The sequence below is a fragment of the Asterias amurensis genome, chromosome 22, assembly GCF_032118995.1.
Source record: "Asterias amurensis chromosome 22, ASM3211899v1".
In the NCBI taxonomy this organism is placed as follows: Eukaryota; Metazoa; Echinodermata; class Asteroidea; order Forcipulatida; family Asteriidae; genus Asterias; species Asterias amurensis.
The window spans coordinates 6,139,087-6,154,003 of record NC_092669.1 but is presented as its reverse complement, the minus strand read 5'-3'; the positions used below and the strand labels follow the sequence as shown (position 1 = coordinate 6,154,003).

Genomic DNA, 14,917 nt, shown 5'->3' with positions numbered 1-14,917 from the left:
CAAAACATGTGAAAACCACACAATTTTGAGACTATTTGTGTTGATCATTGTATTTTACTTTTACAATATCTTTCTACCCATATATAATTTATAACAAACGGTTACAAATGGTTTTCAAAGATTTACTCGACTGATCCTAGGCAATGTGTTCCTTTAATGACAAACCAAAAGAAGACAATAGACAAGACAGAAAGAACTTAAAGTAACAAGTTTGTGGGAGTGCAATTGTGTAGGAGGAAGGAATAATATTGACTAAGGGTCGGTTCTAAGAGGGTTTGATCAATAAATACACACAGAGGCAGTTATCCAATGTGGTTACTACACTATTTATAGTGTACATGTATGACACATGTTCAAGTGTATGTTTGTATTTAGACAGGTAGCCTGAAGTGGTAGTTTCTAATGTGCTATTCACATCACAGCAATTTAACTGGGGTCCCTTACTTATTGTTGGCTTGGTTGTAAAATGTAGCAATGTTTGCCAAGATTTGGCAAGATTTTGTTGTCCTTTCACATGAGGTCCATTTTGCACATACAATCATGCTACAATTTAGCATGAGACTCCTTGCTAAAGGGACTTAACCAGTACCTGGCATATAGCAGTAAGTTAATGTGTAGTCACTAGGGATCTATATCAACTAGCTCTCTACAATATCCCTACTTCTAATGTAATCATAAGACTGCCTCTTAGTTGTGCAAAATGGCAGCTTGTTTTTACCTTCACTTGTTTGAATTTCAGACTTGTTCAGACAAGTTTGATATCAACATTCAGACCTTTACACAAACATGGCAAAGTTGTTACAGCCGGTTTTCCCTGACTTGTCAATGAGTTGTTACATGTACATGTACTTCCATTTATTAACTTACTACAGTCAAATGACTCTACTGATGCAGTCCTGGTAATCCGATACATTCAACCACAGTGACTAATTGCATTTACTATTAACTCTTTAATTTGATATGATGAGATTATGTTTCTGTGAACTTTGTTTGAAAAAAGATTCTCTGGGCCCAAAATCATAGAGCTGCTTAACCACAAAAAGTAGCTAGGCACAGCAAAATTGTACTTAACAGAATACAGTTACCAGTCAAAATACCATGTCACATGTTCAATTTGTGACTGGTATCCTGCTCATTTCTGCTAAGCAGGAAATTGTTAAGCAAAATGTTCTGCTTAAAGGCAGTGGACACTATTGGTAATTACTCAAAATATTTGTTAGCATAAAACCTTACTTGGTAACGAGTAAAGGGGAGAGGTTGGTTGTATAAAACATTGTTGTGAGAAACGGCTCCCTCTGAAGTGGAGTAGCTTTCGAGAAAGAAGTTATTTCAACGAATTTGATTTCAAAACCTCAGATTCAGAATTTGAGGTCTCAAAATCAAGCACCTGTGACATAGGTGTTTTTTCTTTCATTATTATCTTGCAACTTCGACGACTGATTGAGCTCAAATTTTCACAGGTTTGTTTTTTGATGCATATGTTGAGATGCACCAAGTGAGAAGACTGGTCTTTGACAATCTCCAATAGTGTCCAGTGTCTTTAAGCAGTTTTATGAAATTGGGCCCAGAAATTAGGCTTGTACTCTCAAAGGGAAGGTACCCTACAGGAGATTTTGTAAGAGTACATCATTTAACAAACAGGTCACTTGAAAGTAATGTGGTTAAAAAAAGGTATCTGTTTTCATTGCCTAAAACTTGAATCTGAGAATCATTGCTTTCAGTAATGTTTCTCAGACTGTGTACGCCTGTTATGGATTAATTGTTCTTTCTGCGTGAAAACAATCCAGTCTTTTTTCAGTTTGTAGTTTTTATACACAATTTAACAAGTGTTACTGAAAGTAATTTTCAAACTTGGGTGTATAAAAACTGATATAATTAACATAACCCAATAAAAGTGAAAAGTTTCTCCCTGTAACTTGATTGAAAGAAATGTTCTACCACAGCAGATTTACTTTCAGACAAAATGTCCCCATGTACAGATAAAAAGAGATTGGGTTTACCTTGTTCGTTATCTCTGTAGATGGCAAGTTCTCTGTTTTCCATCGCTCATTCCGAGATTTTTTCATTTTCCTTCAAAAAGGCATTGAAAGACAATTCGTTAAACCTTACATTTTTATAATCTAGAGTTTAATTAATTCACGATGAATCATCTTCAAGCTGACACTCATTGTCCACAAAGCACTTAATGGCAAGACTTCACCCAATATATTTTCAAACAACTTAAAGTTTTCACTCGGTCAAGGAATTTTTGATCATGGATGTCGATCAACTTCCATGCTTCTCCTCATTGAACCAAAGTCTCAACACTCCTGGGGTGACAGGTCTTTTTAGCCAGCTTCACCAAGCATCTGGAACTCTCTACCACTTAATCTTACATCTTGTCTTTGAACCCCAAAATTTAAATCTCCTCTCAAAACTTATCTTGTTACAGGTTTTCAAGGACCATGTTCCTAAACCTGAGCAATGTGAATTTCACGTTTGACCTGTGGAATTGAACTCACCACCACCGGACACTATTGGTAATTACTCAATATAATTGTTAGCATTAAAACTTACTTAGTTTCGAGCAACGGAGAGTTGTCAACAGTATAAAACATAGCTCCCTCTGAAGTAACACAGTCTCTCAAAAAGAAGTAATTTCTCAATAAAATATTTTAATAGCTGAGGTCTCGAATTCGAGGCATCTGAAAGCACACAACTTGTGCAACAAGGGTGTTTTTTCTTCCATTATTCTCTCGCAACTTCCACAACCAATAGAGTTTAAATTTTCACTCGTTTGTAATTTTATGCATCTGTTGAAACACATCAAGTGAGAAAACCAGTCTTTGAAAATTACCAAAGGTGTCCCGTGCCTTTCAGTTTTAATGACAGGCCCACTGAAGCACTGTGATGTAGCCCAAGTCAAGCATGGCTAGACCTAGTCTTGGTGCAAGGCAAGACATTCCTCGTTTACCTTTCATGCACAGCGCAGCCGACCCGCTCATTCAACTCACCATTAGTGCCCGCCATGACAAACCGCCCATATACACTAACCTGACGGGGGGCGGTTTGTTGGCCCTAACCATGAGTTGAATGAGTGGGCCTGCTGCGCTGTGCGTAAAAAGTAAACAAGAAACCAAAACTAGGCTAGACTCCATGTGATTTGACAGGTGGAATGCATCAGCTGGTTGATTGAAGTAAGGGCTAAATAGTTTGGATATATCTGAGAATGATCATCTAAGGGGTGCCCTACTATCCACCGTAGCACCTTGTGAACCCTTATAAGGTGCTACATAATTGGGTATCAGAACTCATCACTTCAATAACCTGAAAGTTTGTATATTCTAAGCGCCTTAAGTACCTTGTTAGGTAGATGCATGCACTACATAAGACTTTGATATTTTTATTAATACCTACATTGTTCACTTTGGAATATTTGATAGACATGATAGATGTGCAGAATTTGACTGGGGTGTCGTTGCCGAGTGGATTAGAGCACCAAGCTCATGCTCTGATGCTTCTGTTCAGCAGAGTGTGGGTTCGAATCCCGGTCGTGACACCTGTGTCCCCGAGCAAGACACTTAACTATAATTGCTACTCTCATCCAACTCAAGGGTAAATGTGAGGGCAGAGATGGTTCTTATAATTGGTAATAGCCGAGTAGCACATAAATTGCGCACAGGCTGTATACTCCCCAGGGAGCTGAGATGGTTTAAGGAATGATTTTAAAGGCCCAGTGACCAGGGGTAATAATGTCGGAAGCGCTTTGAGACACCCCCCGCGCGTGAAAAGCGCTATATAAAAAACGGTCTATTATTGTTCTTATAAATAAGACTTACCTGGCTGTTGGATTTTGATCATCAGGCCCATGAGTGGCATCAGGTGCTTGGTTTACCTGCAGAAAAAGATTACTTACATGAGAACAATGGATTTAAGAACTCTGTCATCATCATGCATCAAACATTCACATTCAAAGTATGATATTTCATTTAATTTCATTTCTTCTGGTTATGCGTCCTAGATTCTAAGAAAAGCGGAATAATTGAACAATATGCATTGACGTCATCCAGTGGCCATCTCAGAGGTCAAACGGTGACGAACAATCGAAACGCACAAATTTGTACGTGCAGCGCACAGGATTGGCCAAATGAACAACCTCCTTTTCACAGGCTTGTTATTTTATGCATATGTTGGGATACACCAAGTGAGAATACCAAGTCTTTGATAATAACCAAACATGTTCAGTGCCATTAACCAAACCCACTGTTAGGATTGGATGAAATCAAACTTACTTTGACTTGTTGTTCTCGCCGATTCAACTCTTTGGTTAATTGTTCTTGTATCCGCCTCTCTTTCTTTGTGGATTTCCGTACCTTTCTATCACTGGGAGTCTTTGCTTGTTCAAAATCTCCACTTCTTGGATATGCTTCATGAGTCTCGGAACGACCGTACCATTTCTGACCATAATAACATGTAAGAAATGCTTAAATACAAGTGATCCAGTCGCTATTGATGACATTATCAGGTGTCAAATTGCAATGGGTATTACTAGGTTTTAAAAGTGACCATATGCTATTTGCTGTAAGTCTTTGAATTTTACAGCTTTTATATTTATATGTGGGCATTTAATAGATCAAGAATGGTGCTAAATTTGAAAAATGCCAAAAAAGTATGACCCCTCCTTCCATTTGTATATTTTCTTCCAAAATACATTTTTGGGCTACGACCATACTATGATAAAATACACTGGTTCACTTCAGATATCCGAACTTAAGCAACATCAGCCGCTGTCAGTACTTAATTGGTGACCGCTTGGGATTACCGGGTGTTACATGTATAAGGCTTTTTAAAGACAATGAGCACTATTGGTAACTGTTGAATACCAGTCTTCTTACCGAGTGTATCTCAACATATGCATAATATAACAAACCTGTGAAAATTTGAGCTTGTTTGGTCGTCCTGTAGTTGCGAGATAACTATGAAAGTAAAAAACACCCTTGTCACACGAAGTTGTGTGCTTTCAGATGCTTGATTTCGAGACCTCAAATTCTAAATCTGAGGTCTCAAAATCAAATTTGTTGAAAATCACTTCTTTCTCCTAAACTACGTGATTTCAGAGGGAGCTGTTCCTCACAATGTTTTATATATCAACAGCTCCCCATTAAAGTTTTATGATTTTAATAAGTTTGAGTAATTACCAATAGTGTCCACTGCCTTTTAGCTTCATACGCTTTTTATGGATGTGTTACAACTAAAAATTGAAAGACATTCCAAACAACTTGTTTTTGTTACGACAAAAACTTAAATCTAGTTTATATTGAATTCTAACAACCTAACACAGTTTATTGTGACTGAATAACAATACCTGCTGATTGCCCAATAGTGATAAGCTGTCTTTGTCAGTATCACTGATACACTCCCCCTCCAAAGCATGAGGTTTTAATGGAGGCAACTTGCTATCTGGATAGACTGAATTACGGAATCTGACTGGAGGTGGCTTAGGTAGAGTCCTTGCTGCTTGAGTAGGTGTTGATGTTACATGACTAAACAGCGGCCCTTCCTGCAACACAATATAATAATAAGTCATAATAATAGTGGCTTCTTATATAGCATTCATATCACTCAGTTATGTTCAAGTACAATCACACACATGACCAATCTCTTTATGTCCCATCTGAAGGGCACAGCATTAATGGTTAGGACACAAGTATCACGACCATCACTCGAACCATACTCTGCTGAAAAGAAAACCAGAGCTCAACCTATTGCGCAACAGAAAGTCTGAAAAAATAACGTCTGACATGCATGTGCATATGCTTGGCGTGCGCACCAGAGTTGTGCAGAATGGCATTGGAGGCTCACATGTTCTTGCTCACATGTGGGCCGTGGGCGGAGCCTAATGGATCGGTCTATTCTCATCTAGTAGAGTGATAATGGTATCTTTCTGATACGAAAGTCCCTGGCTTCACAACCAGAATTACTAAATGCAATAGAATGTCTCACCTCCTGTGACATGGATCCATCTGATGCAGTCTTGTCATTATCACTATTATGTTTCTTTCTTGTCTTTCTCTTTGGTAATGGTGCACGACTTCCTACTTGATCCTCGATCCTGTGCAAAGAAAAATCATCAGCCATCACTCTTTTGTTATTATCATAAAATATAATTTTATACCAACGAACCCACTTTGTGTCTGTACAGTAGACACACATCTATCATTGTGACAGAAGTTTTTAGTGGCCAGAACAATTCTGGTTTTTTTTTTCAATTTTTTGCTGACATGTGGAGGGCTGATGTTTTGATTCAAGTGGACTTTTGTGTAGCATGTTGAGGCAGGCATTAATGCTTTGTTGTACATGTACCTTTACAAAAAGCGCAAACAGGTTTTAGAAAATATTATTCTTATTTTTGTTTTGGTTTTTACCCATACACTAATGTGTGTTAGCACTGTATTCTCAGTGCTTTCCCGAGTCCTGTGAAAAAAATATCACAGGCATGTTACTCGGGTGGGATTCGAACCCACGACCCTTGCAATTCTAGAGCAGTGTCTTATTAACTAGACTACCGAGGTTGCCCGATAACATTGCAATTGCAGAATTGCAAGGGGTCGTGGGTTCGAATCCCACCAGAGTTATGTGAACCACTGTGAGTGTCTTTTCAAATGTTTTTCACCAACAACATCAAATCCCCTGAACTCGATGTAAGAGTATTTTTGTCAAAGAAAAAAAAGTCTCAAAACAAACATTGTGAGTGGCCAAGGAAAATACATGTTTTTCAAAATACAATTGTGAGGTGGTAGGCTACATGTCCAGGGGTAAAACAAAACGACAATGAACTTTGAAATTATTGATAAGAAGTTAGAAATCGTGTGTCAAATTAAATCAAGAGTCAAAACTTATCTGTACACAGGCATTCAACTGTAACTTCAAAAAAAAAGAGAAAATTAAAAAATTTCAATGATTTTGTTTAGTATTTTTCAATTTTGAATAGTAAAACTGAGATTTGAACAAGAGGAGATCAGAAAAAGAGAAAAAATGAGGACATAGGAAGAGGAAAAGTGGAATTAGTAAACTTGGAATTAGTAAACTTGGAGGCAACCAACTGCATTGCATACACAAGGAACACTTTGGCAGCACAGAAGCACCATTTTCAGCTTTATCTTTCTATCACCAGGAAAAGATAGGCCCAGTGAAATTAAAAAATGAATGAGTTTTCAGGCTGGAGATTGCCTTAAACTGTTGGCCTGTAAACCGACTGCGTAAGATGGCCTTCAGGGAGGTGAGTGAGAAATTGTCTTCTCAACACCTTCTCAGGAACCTCTTGATGTCTTCCACGCATCCCGGTCCAGCATCAGCAGCCTCAGCTCATCAGTTGTTTCTTGCTGTGTTGCACCATGCGTAAGCTGCTACAAATGTACTAGTCTTGGTGCAAGACGTTTCTCGTTCCCTTTTCATGCACACCGCGGCCAATTCACCGACAGCGCGCGCACCGACTCACCTGACTTATAGTCCATTTACTGCCCCGGAGAAACGTCTTGGTCCGTGTGCTGATCGGTCGGGAAATTCCGAGCACATTCCAATCATTCCGTGCTGCGCTAGGCCTGCATAACTCTGACGTACATTAGCAGTATCAGCATAATTTCCCAAAGCCTGGTATCTGTACGTCTTCGGTGCAACGCAACCAGAAACAGCCAGGCTTCCTCGTATGTTAGTAGGTGTGTAGGGCTTGTACATTTACGTTCGTCTTTTAATTTTTTTAAACATGATTGCTGTAGAACGATGTGCTAATATTAGTTTGCCCTAAAATACGTTTTTGGGGAAGATTTTGAGAATTGAGACAAATCCTTTGCCCACGCACTTGGCCACAATTAGACGTGACATGTAATGGAGGACAATTTTGGCGAACGATTGTGATCAACTGTGCTTTATAGTTAAGTGCCGATAGCCATGCAGGATATCTTTCTTTATTTTTGAAATAATGTGCAAATATACCCATACAAGTTACAAGTTCTCTCATCTGCAAATAAAACACTTGACTCCTCGAGTCTTGCCGATGCGGTCAGCAATATTGTTATAGTATTTTTTTCATTGACTGACAATTTCTTCCCTCTAACAATCGATCGCAACCGCTGATCTCTAATTAATAATAACATAAAGATCAGTGATCGCCTTTGCATGCGCAACAAAATGAACACGGTGTGTATTTCCCCAGGTTCCCGCCGTAGCATGATTTTACTCGACACGTCGGGTGCATGCAAGTTACCAGGCTGGCCCGCTTGTCTGTTTCCAGTTGTGCGCGTGCGTAGTATTTTGTTGACCCACACGTTGAATATGTATGTGAGGTCACATAACTCAAACATGCACACGGACCAAGACGTTTCTCCGGGGCGGTGAGTGGACTATAAGTTAGGTGAGTCGGTGCGCGCGCTGTCGGTGAATTGGCCGCGGTGTGCGTGAAAAGGGAACGAGAAACGTCTTGCACCAAGACTACAAATGTACATGCAAGTCTTCTCCTGCCCTTGCTTCTGTTCCCATTGATGGGTTCCGAAAGAACTACAAGGGGCTCACAGCTAGCTCTGGATGGCGGACACAGTGGTCAGCCAGCCTCATCCCTTCGTTTCCTGATCTTAAAAGATACTCTTGGTAGGGCGTTGTAGAGCTTGAAGTTTGGCATAATATGGTCTTCCCAATGTACATGTAGTGCCATCCCTAGCCATCTGTGCGGCCATCAGAGAGGTTGTACTGAACTGAGCTACCTTTTTTACAATCAAACCGGGACCACTGGACCAAAACCCTTCTCTTTTGAATAATAAGTGCACTGGGTTATTTTAAGTACATTACACAACAAACGGGACTAACGGCAAGTTCAATACGAAGGCGGAGCAATACTGGTTAAGTATCTTGCTTCAGGCACTGGACACTCAAAATAATTGTTATCTTAAAAAACTTATTTGTTAACGATCAATGAATAGCTGTTGATAGTATAAAACATTGTGAGAAATGGCTCGTGAGAATCAAGCATCTGAAAGCACACAATTTGTGTGACAAGGGCGTTTTTTCATTTATATTATCTCACAACTTGGACAACCAATGGAGCTCAAATTTTCACAGGTTTGCTATTTTATGCATATGTTGAGATACACCAAGTAGTGTCCAGTGTCTTTAAGGAAACAAGTCTCATGACCGCGGATGGAACCCATACTTTGCTGAACTGAAGAGAACCACCAGAGCTTGAGTTTGAATCGCTTTTATCTGCTCGACTAAACACGCCACAACAAGAAAGATGTTAGACCAATTCACCACCCCCCCCCCCTAAAAAAACAGTTAACAATGAAAACAATAATTTGTTCTACTTACTTAACAGCTTGTCTTTGTCTACTTCTTTCCTGATGGAGTTTTCCATTGGCAGTCTTCTTGACTGGTAGGCGTTTATCTAATGACGTCTCTTCAACAAACACTTCTCCTTTCTCTATATCAATACGTAAGCGACCAAACTCAGTAGATGTACAAGTGGCTCTTTCCATAGTTTTCTAAAAAAACAAATGACAAGTTTCACCTTAACAGTTGACTGTATAGATTTTTTAGTTTGTGTAATTTTCAGGTGGAACTTAACTAAATATAATACTGAACTAAATATGATACAAGTTGGGAATGATATAGTCTTGTGTGTTTATCCGAATCATCTCCAATGCCATGCACTAGCACAGACTTAGCATAGATACCAGTTATCTGGAAAAACAGCGCTTAAAATTGAAACAAATTTTAAATCAAGCTTAAGAATTTCCGGGCAATTGAGAGTAGTTTTCTTACAGTGGAGCTTCATACAATGTATGGGGCTCGGTGGTCGGTGATAAAATATGTGCTCTAGTATTGCGTAGTATTTCACAAGACTCGGGAAAGCAGTAAGTATATAGTGCTTAATACACATCGGTGTAAGGGTAAAATCCAAATGATGTATTTATCATGAACGAAACCCTTTTTGGGATCTGATTGTCTACATGCCTCTTAGAATGTTAACTGTTGTCTTACCATTTCTATGACTTTAGATTGGTGAGCTTTACGATGACAAAGACAGATCCAGTAGATGATGAAGATAATGACAATGATCAGGAGTATAGCACATACAACACTGACTACAATAATCCATAGAGTGTAGTCCTCGGCAGGACTAGGTGATACAAACAGTGTTATACCTGGAGATTTCACCTGCAGTCAAGACAATCAGTTATTATTACTTGTATTGCTACAATAATAAATAAGAATCCGGTTTTAAAGTTATCGTGGTTATGGTGGTTGTTCTACAATCCTGGCAAAAATGCTTGAGCCATGCGACACTGAACAAACCTTTCGCTGTTCCCCTGTTCAATGTTGGAGCACAGACAGGCAATGAAGCCAACAATGAAAGAAGGGCATTGGGGCCAATGATATACATAAGGCTTGGATTGTGGTATCACTATACTTACAATGTATGATCTCATGTTTGCTTTCCAACCATTGATGCTTCAAAGCTCTTTATAGATCTTAACTGAAGGCTTGTAAACATTAAGTGTTCCAGTTTTTTTTTTTTTAAGATGAATGTATGATCTTTTACAATTTTCATAATAGTTGTTTGGAAATCACAGTACGTGATGTAAGCCCAACATATACACTGAAACTGTTTGGACCCTTCCCATGGTAGTTACATTCACGCATGCGTACAGACCCTATTGGTTGGGAAACGCTCAAGAGTTGTGCACTAGGCAGATGCGCAACAGCGTCTACGTCGCACAGCCATAAGACGTGTACAAAACAGCACAATTTTCCCTCATTTTGCCCATCAAAATGTTAGAGCGCACCTATTTCATGGGAAGTGTCGATTGCAGGTGTAGTTCAGTTCAGTTTACACCCTGATGAACACATTGCATGTGTAGCTTAGTTTACATGTGATTCACGTATACATGTTCTGTACATGTAAGAATAATATTTGACCTCGCTCACTAGCTCATGGAACATTGCACATGACTTTTATAATAACATCATCAAATGTAACTTGACGTCACCTTAAAGCTGAATTAGAAAACTCTGTGGTTCGATTGTAAACGAACACACAGTTCAAGTTATTAGTTTTATTTAGCTATAAATACCTCATAACCAAGAATCACCGACAGACGCTGTATTGAAATGACATCAAATACAGTTAGAGCTTGAGAACCCCGCACGACATCAGCTTTATTCACCACATAGAACTGATATAACACTTCAGAACCATCTCGCACAACTTGGAACGCCTGAAAAAAACAAAAATAATAACAATTATAATAATAAAGACAAATTCTTATCAAGGGCATTTCACAACAACCTCCTCAATGCGTTTTTCATTAGTGCCATGGTCATTGGGCCATTAGCATTGTAGCCCACAACTTGAAGTAACCTTCAGGCCGTGTGTGTTTGGCGACTTACAAAAAAAAAAATTGGCAAACGCAGTGCTCCAAATGCTTTTTCATACAAAATATCAACATCTACCCTCACAGGGTACATGTATATTTATACCCCTGGGTGAAGAGAAACACTTACATGTACATATTAAAATATCTTGCTCAAGGACACAAGTACCACGGCCTGGATTCAAGTCCACACTCAATTGACTTAACCACCAGAACTACAATTTGATGCTCTTATTATAACCACTCTAAATGCTCTTAAACCCACAGGCAAATCACTCAGTTGGGATTCCAAGCCACCACTGATTACTTTATCTGGAGGTTCTCCTGATCTTTGTCTTGCAGGCAAAATCTGAAAATGCTGTGCACACGAATGCGATTGACCAAAAACTTAGTTTGTGTGTAAATTTAGCAAGAGCAAACAAAAATGTTATTGAGGTAGACTTGTCTTGTGCTTTTGATTAGCTGGCTTTGGTTTAAGTCCTGCAACCGATTTCACGAAACGCCAGGATTAATCCTATCTTGAGTTAGGATGAGAAACCTGTCAATTATTTTTTCCAGAGGCCGTTGCCACCTACTCCTAGGGCTGAAACAGGGTTACCCCTTTCACAGTCCATATCGGATGTAGGCTTGGGTATGACACTGCCAAGTAAGCACCAAGTAAGCTTTTATGCTAATAATTATTTTAAGAAATTACCAATGCCTTTAATAACTCACCACCACTTCTGTTTCATTACTTGGATCCACTGTTTGCCGCCTTTGACGACTATGCACTCTCATATTATTGAGGTTTCTGTCGGACGTAATGAGTAAATTCCACAGTCCAGATTGAAATGATTTCCAGTTATCATTTTTGAGATATCCAAGAGAAGAATGTAGATCACTGGAAGCTACTAAATCTTTAGTATCATCATATAAGCCTTTGTCTTGTGCCACTGAAGGTTTCTTGAGGCCGATGGAGTCCACATGATCTAAGATGCTTCTCTTTCTTCTCTTGCCTCCTACTTTGCTTAATCCCTCAAGATAAGCTACCTCCAATCCATTTTTGATATCGTTCTTGAAAACAGATTTAGACACGTCATTGTTTTGGGGATCAACGAGTGTCATCTGGAGGATGTTTTCAATACCAGCAGGAGGGATTGAATATGGGTGACCGACAGTTGGTTGTACGGTTGTAGAAGATGGTGGGACCACGGGTTGGGGTGAAGTTATCACCTGTTGAAATCAATCAAAGCAGTGCAATACTGAATACAGAATACATACAACATAGTTCCATGGCTCTACCAGTTAATGCAGAAACCCTGCGACGCCCCAGCCCTGTCAGATTTACCCAAATGCTCTATACCGGTATGCAGCCAGTAGACCATCAGGAAACCTGGATTACTCATTTGTAATCTTTCCAGAGTATAATTTTCTTCTTTTTTTTAATGATAAATTGTATTTATCTTCAAGTACGCGCTAATCATCCAATCAGATTGGCAGAATGGAGTGGTGATAAAAACCTATATTGCACGGCTAATATCACTACCATGCGTCTTGTGTGTTCTATGTCACGCGCCAAGTTTGCTTGAAGATAAATACGTTATCACACGCGCTAACGTGATAACTTATAGTGTCTACACTGACTCTGCAGTATTTTTGTGCTCAAGCAATATGTCGACAGTGTTTTCTAACTAGAGATTCTGAGCCCATAATTCATACTGCCTAAAGTGTCATAGGCCATGTTGATCGGACCTGTCTGAAGATAGAACCTTAAGGGTTTTACCAGTAAAATTGAAAGTGTAATTAATTAAAATGAGTTTTGGGTCAACTGGCTGGAAGCCGGTGAAGAGGTAAACACAAATCTAAAACTGAAACTTCCTTCTTTGTTTTTCTCTTCATCAGGTTCTTGGCTATGACATTCTTGGCTAGGGTAACATGGTTCTTTGACAGTATAGTAGGGTTCTTGGCTAGTATAGTGGGGTTCTTGGCCAGTATACAATGTAGTTAGGTTCTTGGATATTATGCTAGAGTTTTTGGCCAGTATAGTTTGGTTCTTGGATATTGGATAGTGGGGTTCTTAGCTAGTATAGTAGGGTTCTTGGCTAGTATAGTGGGGCTCTTGGCCAGTATAGTTAGGTTCTTGGATATTATGTTAGAGTTTTTGGCCAGTATAGTTTGGTTCTTGGATATTATGTTAGAGTTTTTGGCCAGTATAGTTTGGTTCTTGGATATTGGATAGTGGGGTTCTTAGCTAGTATAGTGGGGTTCTTGGATAGTTTAGTGATTAATTTAACGTGATTGAGAATCCTCGGATTCACAACCAGAATAACTGGATTGAATCTAAAAACAGAATTAATATAATCAAAAACTAAATGTTAGCTCTAAAAAGATCATCTTTCCTTACCCATTTATTATAAGGTTTTGGTATTTTCCTTACAGGATCACATTGCCTTGGATCGGACGAGTTGGTCTAAACAAAGCGTTTGAAACCGTTGGTTATGAAATGCATATGGTTAGCAAGATGTTTTAAAAGTAGAATATAATGATCCACACAAGTATCACTCAAAATTGCACGGTTTTCATTTTACGTCACGAACTAACACGGTCCGCCATTTATGGGAGTCAAAAATTTGACTCCCATAAATGACCGAGCGTGTTAGTCGACGAGGTAAAACGAAAACCGTGCAATTTCGAGGCATATTTGTGTAGATTATTGTATTCTACTTTTACAACATCTTTCTAACCATATCGATTTTATAACAAACGGTTAAAGAACGCTTTTTAAAGACCAACTCGACTGATCCAAGGCAACTTGTTCCTTTAACTGCTATGCTATTGATTATACAAAAATATGGCATGCTGGATAGGCTTACCTCAAACCCCAACTGTGCACTCATTGCTGCTAGAGTCAATGTTGAGTATACCTGACTCACAACACTAGGCTCCAATACAGTCCCATTCTCAACCACATAAAATTCAATCTGTACATTCCTTGGTCCCGGTTCTACTCTAACGAAATGGGTTACCTACAAACAAAACAACATACGATGAGTAATCCAAGGATCAATAACAAAATTTGCCCCCCATAGCTGGTATTCTAAAGGAACAAGTTGCCTTGGATTGGTCAAGTTGGTCTTTAAAAATCAGTTGAAACTGTCATGAAATGCACATGGTTTGATAGGTAATTTAAAAGTAGAATACAACGATCCAGACCAACTTGCCTCATATTGCAGTTTTCAAACACAGTCGGCCATAAAATGGTCGACCATGTCAACTGGCATGTTTGTGTGGATCATTATATTCTACTTTTGAATTATCTTTCTACCCATATGCATTTAAAATAAACGGTTTCAAAAGCTTTTCAAAGACCAAGTCGCTCGATCCAAGGCAACGTCTCCCTTTAAACCATGCGAGTGAGAAAGCATTAAAAAAATCACACATTTACACCCTCGGACACTTTAAAAGTTGTCCGTTCTGATATCAGCATGTTATGTCCTTGTGAAGACAAATCCACTTTTAAATGCCCAGTCAAAACT

At 39.0% G+C, this 14,917-nt stretch overlaps 1 protein-coding gene across 1 annotated transcript in view; it reads right to left on the bottom strand.

Annotated features, from left to right (window-relative positions):
* LOC139953636 (uncharacterized) overlaps positions 1-14,917 on the bottom strand; it is a 41,020-nt gene that overhangs the window by 18,862 nt on the left and 7,241 nt on the right. Inside the window, exons 2-11 of the mRNA XM_071953131.1 lie at positions 14,255-14,407; positions 12,117-12,614; positions 11,103-11,246; positions 10,009-10,185; positions 9,337-9,509; positions 5,983-6,091; positions 5,345-5,539; positions 4,272-4,436; positions 3,819-3,874; positions 2,001-2,070 (exon numbers count right to left, since the gene is read on the bottom strand). Coding sequence (XP_071809232.1) covers positions 2,001-2,070; positions 3,819-3,874; positions 4,272-4,436; positions 5,345-5,539; positions 5,983-6,091; positions 9,337-9,509; positions 10,009-10,185; positions 11,103-11,246; positions 12,117-12,614; positions 14,255-14,407 — 1,740 coding nt within the window. The remainder of the gene's footprint in view (positions 1-2,000; positions 2,071-3,818; positions 3,875-4,271; positions 4,437-5,344; positions 5,540-5,982; positions 6,092-9,336; positions 9,510-10,008; positions 10,186-11,102; positions 11,247-12,116; positions 12,615-14,254; positions 14,408-14,917) is intronic.